The following is an 18641-nucleotide window of genomic DNA, read 5'->3' on the forward strand; positions in this document are numbered from 1 at the left end:
TTTTTCATCCATTTATCTTCCTATCATGGAATACATCCACTGACTGTTTGTGAAAAGAGAGGGTAAGCGAGGAACAGCAGAGAAAATGAGGCATTCTTATCGCATGAGAGTAGCGCAAAAATGTCCTTCCTCATTGCAACTACTATCTTCCGACCGAAGTTAGAATACTCGAGACATTCGTGTTTTTTTTTTCTGTTCATCTTTTCGTCCTCTCGAAGAAGTAGATAGGCATTACCCACGAATTAACGACGTGTTTAATGAGGTGTCTAATTACCATTCACGTAAAGAGAGGCCAATCATTCAAGTGACGAACTTCAGTGTACTGTGAGCATCAACTTGATAGCTCATACTCATTAGGACACGCAAACGAATCTCTCTCTTTATACTCCTCGCATATCTCCGTTTTTTCTCCTCATTTTCTCGTGTCAGTTCACTTCAACTGGCCTTCGAACCGCCGTCATTTGCATACAAGGTGAACCAAAAAAGCAAGGAGACTTTTTAGAAAATCTTAAAAAATCGAATTTTCGTACGAGAATGCGGTCTGTAATAAAATTTTGTGCCATGATTGCTGATTTTGTTTGGCTACGAAGAAGGAAATTACTTTAAAATATTTGGGAAAGGGAGTACTGCGCATTTATATCCTCTTCTTCGAATGACATTTAATGGAAATGACAAGTATTAAATACATATCATAGCAAACCGCCTCCTGAACTCAAAACTCATCATTAAAGTTTGTAAATGAAAGCTGGAACAGAAAAATTGAAGTTATGTGGACGGGCAGCTATTTTCAACAATGATTTGTGATTTGCACATTTTTATATCCCCATTGACAAAATTTCAAGCTATTTTTTAATGCTAAACAAAATCCAAATCGGTGACAAAAATTTTGGTGGTAATCCGCATACTCGTTGACACTTTTCTCGAACATAGCGAATTTTTCAAAAATTTGTAGCAACTTGTGGCGCACTCTGTGTGCGAATTTATTTAATGATGTAAGATATATAAATACAAGGCGTTGTGCCTTGAAGTGATGATAAACTCAAGATGATGTTAGGCAGGGCCGGCCTTACGTAACGCGGAGCCTGCGAAAATAATAGCGGGGCTAGGTGCGCCTCAACAATGTTAGGACAATAAAAATTTGCAGGACTCCCTTCCCCCTGCCCCGATTTTATATATTTTGTGGGAGGGGGATTGAATTGACATCTATTATTTCAGAATATACAGGAATATTAAAAAATATCCATACAAAAAATTTGAAACACACAATTAAATATAAATTAACACAAAAATTAAAAAAAATTTAGCACCGAAGGCAATTTTAAACTAATAAAGGAAACAATTTCCGAAACTAATGAACATTTTAGACTTCATGAAATAAAGTAATTGAAACAAATAATTTCAGCATCAATAAAAATTCAAAATTAATGAAGGAAATATATATATATAATTCCAGAAATAATATCAGCATTGATGACAATTAAGAATTAATAAATGTAATAAAAAATTATAGAATTGATGAAAATTCAGGATTAATGGTGGCGAAAAAATTCCTGAATTGATGGAAATTCAGAATAAATTAAACAAATAATTTACTTATTGGTGAAAGCATCCAATAATTTAATCGGGAGTGCGATCCCCACCAAGCGCGGGGCCCGGTGCGACCGCACCTGTCGCACACCCCTTAGGGCGGCTCTGATATTAGGCATCAAGAGGAACAAAAATTGCCATAGGACATGGTATCGCAAACCACGTTTAGTCGGTGAAAATCGCAAAAATAGATGGCAGACATCGCCAGCACACCCAATAACTTTGAGCGCGTCTGACGATCGTTGTCGGCTGTGCACTGACCGCAACTTCGAACAACTCCTGTAATTCATTTCTCTTCGTCTACTTTGTGACATTGAATTGTGCTGCGAAAGCTATATTGTATAATCATGCTGTCCAATAAATGTTTTTCCCACTTATTTTATTGACCTTTTTGTCTCACTCAACGTCACACCCTTGATGAGTATGTTTGTGATTTTCACCGACTAAACGAGGTTTGCGATACCATGTTCTATGGCAACTTTTGTTCCTCTTGATGTCTAATATCACCGCTTATAGCAAGTTATTTATGAATGAAAATCAGAACACATTCGTTATAATGACAGCGAAAATTGTGGAAAAAAAAGCTTTTCCTTTCTTTAAGAATTTCACGCAAAATGGACTACTTCACCAACTCTGGCCATATCGCTATATTGCAATTTACTGCCATTAGTGAGATGGGTTGGAAGTGAAGGCGCTGTCTATCGATGGTCGCCTCGAGTTCGTTAGGGAAAATATCTTATCTATATCCTCCCTCGGGTTCGAACCCGTGACCCTGAGAACAACCTTCACGATGGTAGACGAGCATCTTACCACCATGCCACTCGGGCACACGAAATGGACTGGAAAGAGTTAAATTTTTTTTTTTTTACCTTTTATCCTATTCATAGGTCCTTTTAAACGGGTCATGTCAGTACTTCCCCATTGATAAAATGAACACACGATGTATCTATTATCTATATAGGAGGTGGAAAAACAAATCATTCTGTCTGTAGGTATGTGGTCGAAGAGGGCATGACCTCTGGTTTCTATATCGTTGTTATTTCCCTTGAAAAATCATTCCACCCTATCTCTCCTTTCTTAGAGTCTTTCAAAAAGGGACACACGGTAACAGACGTTTTGATAATTTTCTCTGCCTTAAATGTTACTGAACATTTTTAAAGTGCAACGAATACTCGCACTTGCAAAAACTGCCGCATTCCACAAAGTGCAAAATTTTCTACAATAAACATTGCGTATGCATAAACCGTTAACTCTAGATGCATATTTGAGCAAAAGTAGTAGTTAAAAATGAAAAGAAAAAGAAAGATACGTTTATCTAGCCCGTTTTTCCTCTATTTATTTGTGTCTACAATCAAAAAAAAAAAATCGTTTATAATGAGAAGTCCGTTATAATGACAATTTTTTCTCTGATTTTGAACTATTGTTATAACAGACTTTTACTGTATTTCATGTAAATAAAAAATGCACAATCGAAACAATAAATTTTGCTACAAAGAATACTTTAAACTAGTCGGAGATATTTTTTTTGCGGCATTGAACAATCAATTCCCTTTACCAGGAAATTATCTAGAACGAAATACACAGAGCAATCTCAATTCCTGAAATGAATTTCTTTGCCCGGGATCGAAAATACTTTTAAGTTAATTAAATTCCGATTTAACATAGTCTGAATGGTTCCTTCACTGACAAGAAAACATGAATGTTGAATCTTATTTAAAGCGGGATATATATCTTCCGATATACGAACATTTTATTATACTTCTTTTCTTATGCACGATAGATCTAAGTTTGCGATTTGCTAGAGAGCCAGTTATATAACAAGCACTATCTAATTGAAAATTTATGGGGGGAGATTCGAGTCATGTAGATAGTATTTATTTGTTTCATATTCAGCATGCATAGAAATTGCTATAGAATATAAATTGAATGCGAATCCAGATTTGAATAAAGAATAATTGCATTATATTATTATATTATAAAGAATTCTTTTCTTGTTCTTTTATATTTCTTTTATATATTGGCGAGACTTGTTTTCCATGTTTAATATTAAAAACTGATATTTGCATAAAGGTATTTGGTGTATGCGGAAATCCCGAATGTTCATCTCGTAATAAATCAGGTTTTATAAAATGTGCTTTGTCTAATTCAGCGGCTCTCAACCGATGCTCGCGGAGCCCCAAGGGCTCCTTGGGCACCCCTCAGGAGCTCCGCGACGACTCGAGGAAAATAAAATGAATCAGTACATTTGAAAGATAAGTAAATAAGAGAGGCCTACAAGATTCTGCTATAAAAATTATGTACATGAAAGAGCTCGTCGAGTCAAACAGGGCTCCGCCATAGAAATTATATACTGAAAAGGGCGCCGCGAGTCAAAAAACGGTTGAGAATCGCTGGTCTAATTGATAGTTTTGGCTGCCATACAGCAAATATTGTTATCAGGTATCCAAAATTCCATATCACTACAACAACTGTTATCGTATATTAATGGTTGATTTATGATGATCAATAAATAGATTTAGGCCGGTCGTCCACTGGAAGCGACGACACGCGACGAGCAACGTGAGCGACAGTAGCCTACTTTGATTCAGACGACTAGGGGCGTCTAAAGGTGTGCACCGAAAGCGACCCTTACACGCTACTCAGTTCGCGACTAAACTCCTTGCAGACGAGGGTTTTCGTTAATAGTTTTGAGGAAACATTAATAAAATAAATTTTTTTAGAAATGGATCCCGAGAACCTGTCCATTTGTTAAAGTCAATACTTAATGAGACAACTGACACGTACGGCGTTTCATGTTGTAAATAAATAAATACAGTCGGCCCCCCCGTATTCGCGGTTTTTTTCCCTTTATTGGAATTTCTTTTTCAACACTCAGAAATCGTCATTCATGTGTTTTGTTTACCAAATTTGAGTTGTGCATATTTAGAATGGTTCGCTAATGACACTACTGTCATCACCAGAGCCGTGGCAGCTCCCAAGAGAGAAACAGTCCTCTTAGGTTGGATTAACCTTTTGCCACAACGTGCACTAAAAGATAAAACCACTTCTACAGAGCCAACTGAAGAGACTATAAAAGACATTGTCACGTTAGCGAAACAGGTGGGTGGAGAAGGGTTCAATGATATGGATATAGAGGAAGTCGAACAGATAAATTAATAGCAATTCAGAGGTGTTGACCGAGGAGGAATTAATGCAGGTTGCATGCTCCTGAAACTGAAGCGGTACCAGATGAAGATCAAGATAAAGAAGTAGAAGACAGGTTCACCATGAGTAACATGGCGGAAAGGCTTCGCACGTTCAAATCAGCAATGGATTGTTTTCATGGCATAGATCCCCATATGATACGCTCTTCACATTAAGAAAAATTGGTAGAGGAGGCCTTGTCATCATATTACAACATACTTGATGATATGAAGAAGACACGACAAACAGAAATCACAATGTTCTTTCAGAAAACATCGACAACAATCGCTGCACCCTCTTTTACATTTCGTTCTATCCTCTGCGTCACCCTGCTCTTTCCCATTATGTTCAATAAACGAGATATACAAGAAGAAAACTATGGTTTCGGTTATTCGCGGATTTCCCGTATTCGCGGTCACCCCCGGAACGTAACCCCCCGCGAATACGGGGGGTCGACTGTAATAATATTTAATAGATTGCTACTCACACCATCACAACCCATGAACGGCAATTATCAAATTTTACTGCTTCCATGTTCAAGCGAGAAAGAGAGACACCCACACACACAGAAGAGGGGAAAACCCCGAAACAATGGTACGTAAAAATAAATAATCGTACTGCGTCTGCGCGGGTGGGGCAAGACGCGAACGAAAACCCCACCCGGTTCGGATTTGGTCTGTCGTCTGTTGCTGTCGCCGGAAGTCACTAGCTGAAGATTGTGTCTAGTGGTCAACGTTCTTCTACTTTCGCCCAATGGGAACAGTCTACACATACCAAGCATCAAAGACGGAAACAAACTTCACGTTAGGTTCACAACACGTACATGCACAATCCGAAATGTACCAATTCATTAGAAATTCTGTAGAGGAATGTGTACGAGATGCATGCACGGTTAAGTACTAAAGTAATGGAAAGGAAAATCCCCCCCCCCCCAATAACACTGCTAACAAAGATCATGTTTCGAAATTTTAATGGTTACGAATCTGGCAGTGGTTTTGTCAGATTGACTCTAGCTTTTGAGATAAAGTGAAAATTGAATTTCTCAATTGTAATACCATACCATAAGCGACGTACAAATCACATTGTAACACTGTGTTATATAAATACTGTAAATCATTTACTCGGCCGACGCTGTTATTTTGACCTTTGGTGAACTGAAAACAAGAAGAAACTCTGTATTACTGATATAGATCAGTAGTCAGTCTTGAGTGTTATGTGATTATATTATGTTATTGATGTGATCACATAATTAAACATTGGCATGTGACCGAGTTTGAAACCTGATTTGACGAAAGTGGACAAGACTAGTAGGTGAGAATCCGGCATTGGTAGTCATGAAACTTTTCTTGCTGCTGACTGAATATTACAGTGATTTTAGGGTGATTTTGGTGCGCTGATTCCGAACCGGCATTGGTTTTGTCAAATTGGCTTTAGTTTTTGGGATAAGGTTAGAATGAGATTTCAATAGCAATACCATAAGCAGCATACAAATCACATTGTTGTGAGTATGCATTATCTCAAAAACTAGATAGCCAATTCGACAAGAACAATGCCAGATTCGGAATCAGTGCTCCTAACTAACTCTAAAATCACTGAAATATTTTTGCATTATTATGCTGTACTTATTTATATCGCGCAGTTTCAATGTGATTTGTGTGCCGCTTATGGTAACATTGAAATTTAATTTTCACCTCATCTCAAATACTAAAGCCAATCTGACAAAAATAATGACAGATTTGAAATCAGCTGCTCAAAATCATCCTAAAATCAACGTGTTCTTACTATATCGTTCTACGTAGGTTCTTCCCTATTATTGGCCTGGCGGAAACCTTCATGGTGGAAGACGAACATCTTACCACTGTACCACTCGGCCACTTACTTCACACATTAGAACTAATGATTTAGCGATATGGTAATATTCTGCTCCAATATGGTCCTGAATCCATTCAAATGTTTATTTATATTTCTAAGACGACGTTGAACAGTGATATTAAAGCCGTCCAAATAGATACGAAGGATTTTCGGTATTTTTCCGACATCGTCTCAAACGAGGTTCGATTGCATCGTATAATATTCACATCCTGTCTGAAATAATCAGAAAAACGTACTTAAGATTTGATAAACAAACGTGATGCAGTGTGTATCATCACTGCTTTAATTACCTGGTAACACAATGCATTTGGAATCTCTTAATTACTCGGCAGCGCTGTTATTTTAACCTTTGGTGAACCGAAAACAAGGAGAAACTATGTATTACTGATATAGATCAGTAGTTAGTCTTGAGTGTTATGACCCATTGATGTGACCATAATTAAACATTGGTACGTGACCGAGTTTGAAAGCTGACTTGACGAAACCGGGCAAGGCTAGTCGGTGAGAATTCGGCATTGGTAGTCATGAAGACTTTCCCTGCTGCTGACTAAATATTACACATTACAGCATTACACAATGGAAGACACTTCGTTTTTTTTGTTCCTATTCGGAAGCGACAGTGGTTGAGGAGAATCTCACATATAAATAATTCTGACACACATTAGCATTACAATAGCGCATAAGAGATTAGAGCGTGTCTTTCGTATAAATCTCCATGAATTTGTCTTCTTTATAGATAGAGGCAGGCGGGGATGAGAAAAGAGACGAAAAACAACGACGGTGTGGTCACGCAATTGGAATATTAAGTAGAAAAGAATCTAATTCGAAATTCTTACACTTATACATGTAAGCTCTTTTTGCTTATACAAAACGTATGTTTAGTCTTTGCTGTTGTTTACCATCGTCTGGTGGTGAAGAAACGTGTTTTCCCCTATACATTGATGTACGTAAATACGTTTAAAAAAACCGGAATATCTTTTTAAAGTCTGTTTGAGATTAATTCGATCCACAGACTCACCATATTTCTACAATAAGGCAGCGTATTTGTTAAATTAACCTATGTAACACATGATTTTTATCCTTAGCAAACAAGCAAGCCACATTTCCCAGTGACTTACGACTAAAAAGACTGAATACATCAATTTTATGATTCAAACTGATTTTGTTATGAAAACATCGATATTTGTGAATTGGTCATTTAACATTGGCTGATTGGGTGATTGGAATTTGAAAACGACAAATAAACAACGATTCGCACTGATAACAATTAATAATACTGTAAATAACTTAGAATATAAAGTCACGTGTCTAAACGTTTAACAGAAAATAAAATTTGAGTTGAAGTAAAATCTTTTTCCATCTTAGGCCTGCCTATCTTTTGACTTTTGCGTTATCATTTATCAATGAAAAGTCAAATAAGTTTGAATAATTTTTGTAAGAGTTCAAGGGGTGTCACACGACCCTTGAAGTCGAATTTTCAAAAATGGCATCATAAAATATTTCATTCGATTGCAAGTAACATACTAAAAATTTCGTGTCAGTCGGTTAATTTGTCTTTTCATAATTAAAGAAAGAAATAATGAATTATAGCGTAAACGTATACTAGAAAAAACACTTTGAACGCGATTATCTCAGATTGCAGTTTTTGAGCTCATCCGTGAGATTGAAAAAAAAACTGCCCCAAAAATTCTGAATTTTTACAGAAAAGTTTAATCGATATGTCTTAGTAAAATGAACCTCGGATTCAGCAATTGAGTAAAGGGAAGTATTTTTAAAAAAAAATGTTGAATTTAAATTTTTGAAATTTATACATTTTTTTCAAGCTTTAAAAAGTTCATAAAATTCTAACGAATGGACAGATATCAAAGTCTGAGGTCTATTACACTAAACACATATTGACTAAACTTTTCTGTAAAAATTCAAAATTTTTGGGGCCAGTAGTTTTTCTTCAATCTCACGGATGAGCTCAAAAACTGCAATCTGAGAAAATCAAAGTGTTTTTTCTAGTATACGCGTTTACACTATAATTCACACAGTATTTCTTTCTGTAATTATGAAAGAACAAATTAACCGATTAACACGAAATTTTTATTATTTTATTGGCAATCAAATGAAATATTTTTTGAAATTATTTTTGAAAATTCGACTTCAAGGGTCGTGACACCCTTTAAACTCTTACATTTTACGTTAATGTTTTGTTTATTTTTGAATGCGCTTAGCATGTGTCCATACTATACAGTATACATTATTTTATGTTCCTCCAATCAAGATAGACATAAAGGAATTTATCCCAAAACCTGTCCAACATTTTCATTTTTGGACCCCATTCATTCTGTAATAAATTTTTAAAACGTACAGTTCACACAGTGCATAACATTTATTTATTAGGTACTCGCCTGTAGCTAGACGAGGAAAATATGAATAGCGGAGGGTTTTTGGTAATAAGTAAACGAGAAATAATAAAAGGGGATGTTTGTGATGGTATTGGCGAAGGTAGGGAGTAAGCATTTTTTTATTTAGAACTCCGGCCTATCTGGTTTTTCTGTTATTCGGCCCGCCCTTTAGGCGGATAGTCCGGAATCTACTGTATTGTTTTTTGTTTAGAATACCATTTACTTGAAATTTAATTATATATTTCGTATAACTATTCTGATAATCATTTTTTTTGCTCATCTGATCAGGTGAATGTCGGGAAGATTCGCCTTGCCAGCAGCTTTGTTTCGACCTTTACGATGGGACGTTCGAATGCGGTTGCAAAGATGGATACACCCTTTTCGCTGACGGATACACGTGCATCGGTGAGTCCTTGTCTTGTTCCGGACGTAAAAATATTTATAAAAGTAACCATGCGAAGCAATATAAAGATATCATAAACAATCGATCAGTGAAACAGCTGTGAATAGTGTCCTGTACGCGCACGCGCTATATGGAGTATGAGTGGTGTTTATATGCAATTTTTTATTCTCTGTATTTCATAGTTCAAGTTTAATGGCTGAATTTATGAGGAAACGCCTTTTATAGGCTCAAGTTTATCACTCTTTTCTCTCATCGAGAGCAAATAGACCGTATTTTTACGTCTCCATGCGCATATGTTCAAATTTTGTAGTCGTTTTCGTCTATTACTCGATGGAGCATTTCATTATATTTTATATACGTATCATATTTTTTTACGGTAGTATCAATTTCAAGATATTCTTCAATAAATATTTTCCCCGAGTAATAAACACACGACGGATACAACACATGAAAAGTCTATTTTAATTGCGATAAGAAGTAAAGCTATACGGCGGAATGATGGCTTTCCCCCTAACTTTCCTGATGGAGAACTGGGATGTTATCCAACCTGCAAGGGAGATCAGTAAGTATTATCGTGAGACAAATCTAGCTTAAGGAATAGTTCACGTGACTACATATACATTAAATAGAGGAAAAGAGTAGGTTTCTGTGTGTGCAACTTCTGTCTGTGTGTGTGTGTGTGTGTGTACTGAAATAATTTCTCCCAGAAGCCAAACACTTGGTGTTTTCTCAGTTCTGTACATTATAAAAAAAAAAGGAAAAATAAACTCCATAGGAACAGAGAGTAATGCATTTTATTACAGTGCTGTTATACTTTTGAAGAGAAAACATATTTCCCCGTATTCTGGGGAATTACACACGCTAAAATACTAGTGTTCCGGATATCTCTCATAAGCACTCGAGATGGCACAGCACGTACGAATTTCAAAGACAATACAGATTTATATTACAGGACAGCTATTTACACGTATTCCCAAGCAGCGATTTGACAAAACACGCTAAACAGAGAGCCCCCTGACAAACACACGAATAAGAACACTCTGACCCAGTTTTTGGACTATTCCCCCGTAGTTACGTTTTCTCGAAAGATCTTTACACTTCTCTTGGCGCTATGACATCGCCAAAAAAGATCACCGCCTTGAAAGATTGTGTACATTTTTAGTTAGAAATATGTGGAATATGAACTTTTGGGGCTTTCATCAGAGGGCAGCACTTAAAGTTGAACTTCTTGAGATTTTTTTTAAAAGATGGCTTAAACGGGAGAAAATGCCTTTGGGCAAAGTGTGATTTTTTTCATAAAAATTAGTAATAAAATTCAGGAAAAAATTGTATGTGAATGTGAATATACCCTGCATCATTTTGGTTGAATAAATTTGAAAGAAGTAAATTATTATTTCACAGAAAAAAAGACGTAAAAAATTTAAAATTTGAATTTTTTTGAAAAAAAAAATAACAGTTTTGCTAACATTTATGTTGTAATGCCTTTTTTAAGTGTCAAAAATGTGCAAAAACATTTTTGAATTTCCAAAAAGTGAATGTCCGGGTCTGAAAGGGATACGGAAAGTTCTCCACTTTTAAGAATATGACGTTAAAATTTATTCAAAGATTATGTGATTGATAATTTCCACCATCATCTAACTAAACACATTAATCGCACATTCCAAGTGTTTAAATCTAATTATGATGAATTTTACTTTGACAAGTTGCTCACAGAGCATGGCTTGAAAATTTCTCCAAGAAGCCAAAAACAACATGAATAATGTAAACGTTACATAAGGCATACACAGAGCACTTTGAGTTATAGAGTTACCAGCAAAATCTTTTGCATGAAGCATTAGGCTCTGTATACATACATGCATTCATACGATCCCTAAATAAAAAGGAGTTGTAATGCATACTTGCATGAAACTCGGCCAATTTCAGAATCACGCCCGAGTGAAGCTTTTTTTAGAATTTTCGAAAGGATTTTCCAGGTATTCGAACATAGATGAGTATGCTAGAAACTCACATGATACGAGGGAAAGAATGTTTCGTGAGTGAACCGTAAAACCTTACGAGGGATTTTTCTTGCTAAGATTTATGCACACTATTTTCCTAATCTTTGAATTTTACTGAATATACTGATTTTTTCCTCCTGGAACCGGGAGGAACTTGTGTGTTGTAGATTACTTTTAGGATTATGAATTGGGGAATAAGAGAAACGTCGATATAAAACTGCATTCATCCTCTGTTTATAATCGATTTCGTACGTTTGCTCAATTTCTTAGTGAATCATAGAGGGAGCTTAAATTCAAAAGAAAATATCTAGGGCGGAATAATGTTTGGCTATCTCACGTGCCTGGAATTATTCATAAGACAGGCCATTGGTTGAATGCATGGGAGTTTTCACGATCCCCTTTGCTTCCAGCCGTCGTGGAGGTGGCAACGCGGAATAAACTTCTCTTGCCATTAAATAATGCAAACACCATACACTATTTATCGTTATCGTATCCAGACAAAATCGCTACTGACAGGAACAGGTATACACAAAGGGACACCGGTAAACAGAACGGTAAGCGGAAGTAGTACTGATGTCGAAGCACTTGAATGCAAGTTGTATACCCATCCATTAGTCGAGAAGCACGGGGGGGGGGGGGGAGGCCGAAGCATTGTCTCTCTCTAGGAATAGCACCGCGTCATGCAAACGCTGGCTATATTATGTTTGTTTGATCCCCTGGATATTTGTGTACCCCGTGAGAAAGCGGGAGCGAGGACACAACCTCCGAACTAAATGTACTCGAACACATTTATTAAAGCCCTGAAATTCGTCAGTGGCAGTACACGGACAAAGACGTGACACGCCGTACGACGATGGTGTTTATAACTAGGTATTGTGAGGCAGCAGGGGTAGTGTATGAAATTCAGATTCCATCGCATATTCATACACAGAAATTTTCCTAATGTGGTTTGAGAGAAATTGATATGGAATTGCAATTTAAAACTGTATCCAACGGGAAAGCATCAGTAGAGGAGCAACTAGTAATGACTAGTGCAGTGAAACCTCGATATAACAATATTCTGCGTACGAAGAAAAAAATATCATTGTAGAGGGATTATCGTTGCATATATTGAGGCAACATTATCATTACGTGCCAAAGAAATTCATGCTTTTATTGATATCTTTTCTAAATCAGTGTTGTTAATACCACCAGAAAATAATGCTTTGAAGTATTTATTTCATGTGAAAAAGTTTAATTGATAATTTGATTAAAAAATTATGTTGATGTTTCACCCATTTAAAAGGTTGTACTGCCTCACAGTAGTTTCATGTTATACGCAGGAAAAACAATGCCTATAAGTCAATCAACACTTTCTGTGATCAAGTGGTGCAAAATAACGATGTAATTAGACTCTCTCAGAAGAACAAAAAAGATTGATGAAATTTAAATTGTATTCAATATGATGTATGAGAAAATATTGTTGAAGTGGTTTTCAAAATCTTTTAAAAAATATCATTATAGAAACGTTGATCACAGCAGGATATGTTGGTATCGGGAGGAGTTTAACAGGTTCTCAATTTCTTTCCCCTCGTAGCTTCTTTGACCTTGTCTTCGTTTATCCGCGGCCTCCCAGAATAGTCTAAAAAATTGTTTCTTAGCACTGAACAGGCGCACATCAATACACCAACTCCTTGCGACGCCCCTAGGGGCCACAATTTGAGTATCCCTTCATTAGACCATACAAATATAAGGCCACAACAGGCAAAATGTCTAACGAGGTGGCTGAGAGAAAGACGCCCATGACAAATATGGATGCCATACATCTCTAAAATACAGCAATCCAATTAAAATGCAATTATGAAAACTAAAAACTATATGTACGTGATAAAATATTATACAATGTTCATAAAAAATATTTATGGTTTCTCATTCTAAGTATGGATAGCTTCTCGGTTTACTCCACACACAACACATGTTTACCGTATTTCTTTTTAAACGTGTCTATTGTGTTAGAAGTTACTATCCCCGAGGGTAAGCTATTCCACTTATTAACAACCCTATATATATATATATATATATATTAAAGAAAAATTCTCTAGAATTTTCCCTTACCAATCGATATTTTCCTTCTTTCTTTCAAACCGAGTAGAACCGAGGTGTACCGCCATGGACAATTTACTACTTAGTGAGTTGTGTCGGAAGTGTAAATGTGTGTACCTAATAGTCTGAGTGCGCATCTAGTGTTGTGTCTGATTTTTCAGTGCTTCCATCTATATTTCAGTAGCGAAGAGTTATGATTGAATATTTGTACGCCTGTGTAGCTCTGTGTGGCGAGACTTCTTAACGGGTAGATCGGCTCGCATCTGCGCCTCGAAGTTGGGAATCATAGAAAACTAACTTCAGCCGAGCACCACTGTGGGGATAGAACTCGGTTCCCCGCGATGCGAGTATGTCACTATGACCACTCGACCACTACAGCGGCACTAATCGATACTGGTGTCTCCCTTGTCACAGCAGTCGACAATTTCAGATTATATCATACAAGACAATATTATTCTTCGATTATCTACATAAGGACAATACAATGTTACGATTGCGGACTCATTATGTGTGGACGATGTTATGATCACATTTTTTATTCCAGATTCTTTATTGTATATATGTATATAATATGCATATATGAAATATCGTTGGGGTTGTTATTTTTACATAAATAAATAAATATTTCCGGATACACCAATCCCTCGGGAAAACTTCGCTATCTCTCTGAGATGGGAAGCGGGGTGTGTCCGGTCCTTCAATGTTCAATGTCAAAGCAGTCGATATTTGGTTTGACGTAATTATAAACTAATTACAAACAAGATTTGATGAAAAATCATCGTTGTAGAAGGGTTTACCGTCAAATCAAGAATCGTTGTAGCGAGGATTCACTGAATATAAAATATATGCTTTAGCCCAATAAAGAAGAAATGACGTTCTTACATTTTAGTGAATTTTTTCATGCGTTTTACAATGTTACCCGCGATTCCTCGTGACCTGATGCTGCATTCTGGTTTTTATTCTGGACGGCAACCGGTACGTGTATTTGTATATAGTCTATTTTAAATATGCTCCCAAAACTGATTGGCAAGGCATTGTTTATCGATTTGGTGGCCGCAATCCTCCAGAGATTGATTGCCTATAGAAATCCTTTCAACATTACCATGTTGTTCGCGGCAACGGTACCGGAGCAAGTGGTTCTGCTACAACCAATCACGGTGTCTTTTAAAAATTAGAGCACTCCCCCCCCCCACCCCCGAATTTATTCAAAAATCAGAATCTCCAGTAAGAAAACTCGAACTATTACTTCACCAACCACCAACTCTGGCCATATCGCTATATTGCAATTTACTGCCATTAGTCAGATGGGATGGAAGTGAGGGCGCTATCTATCGGTGGTTGCCTCGAGTTCGTTAGGGAAAATACCTTATCTATATCCTCCCTTGGGTTCGAACCCGGGACCCATACAACAACCTTCACGATGGTAGACGAGCATCTTACCACCATGCCACTCGGGCACAAGAAAACTCGAACTGGCACTTACGGGTTTGAAATGCTTACGGCATCCATGGTTTGCGGTATGGTGTCTCAAGTCTTCAGAGTATCCTGCAGTGATGTTCATCATAAGGCTGAACACACACATATAGTGAGAGCTGTCAGGTAATGGCTGGGAAGGCATTAAAAATAATGTCAAAAGTAGAGGATCGACCACTCGATGCCTTGATACGGTAAACAACCAACACTGCCAGAATCATTAGTGAGCTAGGCTCGGTCGAATTCTTAAAAAAGCTCTCCTCACTTTCTCTTTGACATTCTTCCGCTCTTCCGAGGCCTAGTTCGTCCTGGATTGGAGTACGCCGTAAGGTTTTGGAGATCATACCTAGAAAGAGACAGATTTGATAGAGGATGCAGAGAAGAGTTACGCGCGAGCTCTTGTTGGTACACAAGACTTGAGCGAAGAAAGTGCAGTAGAATGTGTGAAGTGCAGTAGAATTTTTGAATTGATTTTTAACTCTTAGTAATTCTCTTAACTCTTAGTATTGCAATAAATAAATAAGATATAGCCCTGAGATTTTATATTTAAGCTCAGTGCAAGATGTATGTGAATGATCCCTATCATTTAAAACATCCGATAGTGAAATTTCATTATATAGTGGAAGTAATGAACTTATGACTGCATCTAATTATCTCTGGAAATGATTAAGTCTTCGCTAAAAAGTTCCATCGCACAATTGCCGAGAGAAAATTGGCTCGAGGAAAACGATTTACTAAAAAGGGACCTCATAAGGAAATAATGATGAAAAAAAAAAGAATAACACCACTCTTTTCATAACTTCTTATCCGAGTTTTAGCGTAGTTTGCGTGATCTCTAGCGATGGAAGCAAAATAACGATTTTTGTATCTCAAAAGAGAAAAGAAAATAAAGAGACAGGAATTTGTGTTTGGGAATGGATAAGACAAATTGTTCCTTTGCAATCACTTGCTAAAATGCTCCGTCAACAAACTTACGGAAGGAGTAATTGCTAGGTCAATACGTCATGTGCTGAACCGTTCATTGAGGAACCTTTCCTAATGACTATTAATCAACGGTTGAAAAAAAAAAGTAGTCGAGGGAATGTGGACAAATCGCGGGAATTCGAAAAAAAAAATGCATCGAGAAAAAACTTTGGATATTTTTACCTGCCTAAAAAAAATTATTAGTGGGTGTGGCCACACTATCCAAATATAATTATCTAATTAAGAATGTTTCGCATTTACAAAAATAAAGTGAACCGAGGTAAGTGGAACCGCTGGTTTCATTAGTTCAAGTTCAACCTAGCACCTACGTTGAAGAAGTCGGAACAGAAAAGAACGAACCGAGCACGACCAGGATCGGTCGCTTACGCGATATAAGCTCATTGCTCCAGAGGGCGTAGTTGCGCCGGAAAAAATTCTTAGTTACAAGGAGAAAAAAAATAATTGGGATTTAAATGACCCCCAGTCATGTATGTGCATTCATGTACATGCGGGGTCAGACATAAGGAGAAGAGGAATCAGATTGTACAATGAGTTCGGGGCCCAATATTTTAAAGCACCTAGAGAACTTTTAGTCTAAGAGTCCAGAGAACAATATGCATTCAAATACGAAATTCAAAGAGTACTGCGAGACTGCACAAACGAATAAGTAAAATTAAAAAAATGTATCGGGGTCCTGGCGTAAGACCCTAAAGGATCCCGAGTCATGTACATTCAGATTCGATTTCAAAAACCATGTGCGAGATCAGGCATAATGAAAATAATCTAGTTATACAAGAAGTTCGGGGACCCCTTTGATATTATTCATTTAAAGACGAGATTTTCAAACTAACATGTACAAGTATAAATATAGACAGCACTTAAAATAAATAAATAAAAAATAAATCAAGGACCCTTGTGACCTAAGAACCTTGGCTTGTGACCTATAAAGGATCCCAAGTCATTTTTATCGTTGGAGAATCAAACGAAACTTCTTGAAGTTAAGGCAGCAGGTTTTCATCGAATCATTCTATTATTATTTAGCAGCACTTTTTCAGTGTCCTCTTTTCAAGATTAACTTTATATTTTTTAGTGGAGCGTTGGTGCCACTTACCCATCTCAAGCAGCTAAGTGGAACCTTACGGAGCTAATATGGAACCTGATTATGCTTTTAAATCATTCATAAAACAATGATTCGGAAATAAAAGAAGTTTAAACAAAGGAAAGAAAATTCTTTTAAACTATAAAAAGCCAAAAGATTTTACAATTTTTGTATAAAAACAAGCTATTTTACAACTTTATCATTCAGAAAACGGTGCGTATAAAACTCATGATGCAAAAATTAAAAATAACCTTCATCTGGTAAATCTCTTCCGACATTATGAGGCCAATGAGAAGGGGGGAAACGCGAAATTGGCGAAAATGCTGGGGTTATAGTGTTAATGCATTGGGCTCCAAGGCGTATACATGGGGTGGGGAACTAAGCGAGCAATAGCCGCTGTGTCGGGTGGCAAGCTCAGAGGGTCAGCAAAAGGGCGGCAGAATTTTTATAACCCTCAATAAATCCACCTCTGTCCAGACCGCAAGGGACTAGGTCAGTGAGTGGCAAAAACAATGACATGGAAAGATTTCAAGGACTTCAGTGAGCAAAAGAGTAACTTAAAGTGTGAGCCAGCATGTGAATGACCAAACAAATGACCTAGAGAGCAAGGGACGGACCAGGTCAGTGAGTGACCTAGAGCGTGTGGAAGAGTATGCGAGTTTTTAATTCTATCTTAAAACGGGACTTTTTATCCCCTTTTGAGCTAAAATCCTGCATTTTTGTTATTCAGTCATAGTGAGGCGTTAGAACGGAACTGTCTAATATGTATATCACAAATTACGATATTTTCTTTAATGTACAATACAGTCGAACCCCGTTTCAACAAATACCGTTATAACAAAAACCTCGTTTTAACGAAAACTTTTTTTATCCCCCAGATAAGTTTACATAGGGACAATACAAAAATACGTGGAATTCCTTTATAACGAAATTTCGTTATCAGAAAAACCACTTTGCCCGGGGGCCTATAATGCTCCTAAGACGGCCCTGCCTTCACTATAGGAAGTTCATCGTAAAAGGAGGTCCACACGTACATGGATAACAGTGAATACTATGGACTGATTACGACATTAAGTATGGAAATGTTTGTTAAAAGGGAAGAGGGAGAACAACTTCAGTCTTGCAGCCTAATAACGATAACTTATACGGAAAAAATAATAATAATTTCATTAAACCTTAGTTTTAGAATGCGCAAAGAAACTTTCGACTGAAAAAAATGGATACATTATCCAAAGCTCCGATATATTGATACAAACGATTTTTTTCCATGTTATGATATCGGTCAGTTTCGTTCCTTGGAAAAGCGATAACAATATCCAAATTATAATAATATCCATGATTTTAATAGGAGGTGTCGACTGTTAAGAAACAGATATTTCTAGGGCAAAAAATGTTATAAAGCAAAATATCGATGAAAATCTTCCGACGTATCAGAAAAAATTCGTGAGTAAAAATAATATTATGAAACGCAGCGTTGTCTAAAATTCTGTTTCTTGAGCTTTTTCGCACATGACGCTCTTTGTATCATATCACCTTTTGACCCCCCCCCCCCCTCACCTAGAATTAACGGTCTAAAATAGTGTACAAAA

General features: G+C 36.9%; 1 protein-coding gene across 2 annotated transcripts in view; it reads left to right on the forward strand.

The window, feature by feature from the left end:
- Positions 1-18641, forward strand: part of LOC149076011 (pikachurin-like) — a 144425-nt gene that overhangs the window by 51534 nt on the left and 74250 nt on the right. For both annotated transcript variants that reach the window (XM_089243539.1, XM_089243540.1), the window contains exon 2: positions 9324-9440. In XM_089243539.1, coding sequence (XP_089099665.1) covers positions 9324-9440 — 117 coding nt within the window. The remainder of the gene's footprint in view (positions 1-9323; positions 9441-18641) is intronic.

The sequence above is a fragment of the Pholcus phalangioides genome, unplaced genomic scaffold (genome assembly GCF_987345545.1).
Source record: "Pholcus phalangioides strain wild (caught in Gottingen) unplaced genomic scaffold, Ppha-v1.0 ptg000015l_1, whole genome shotgun sequence".
Classification (NCBI taxonomy): Eukaryota; Metazoa; Arthropoda; class Arachnida; order Araneae; family Pholcidae; genus Pholcus; species Pholcus phalangioides.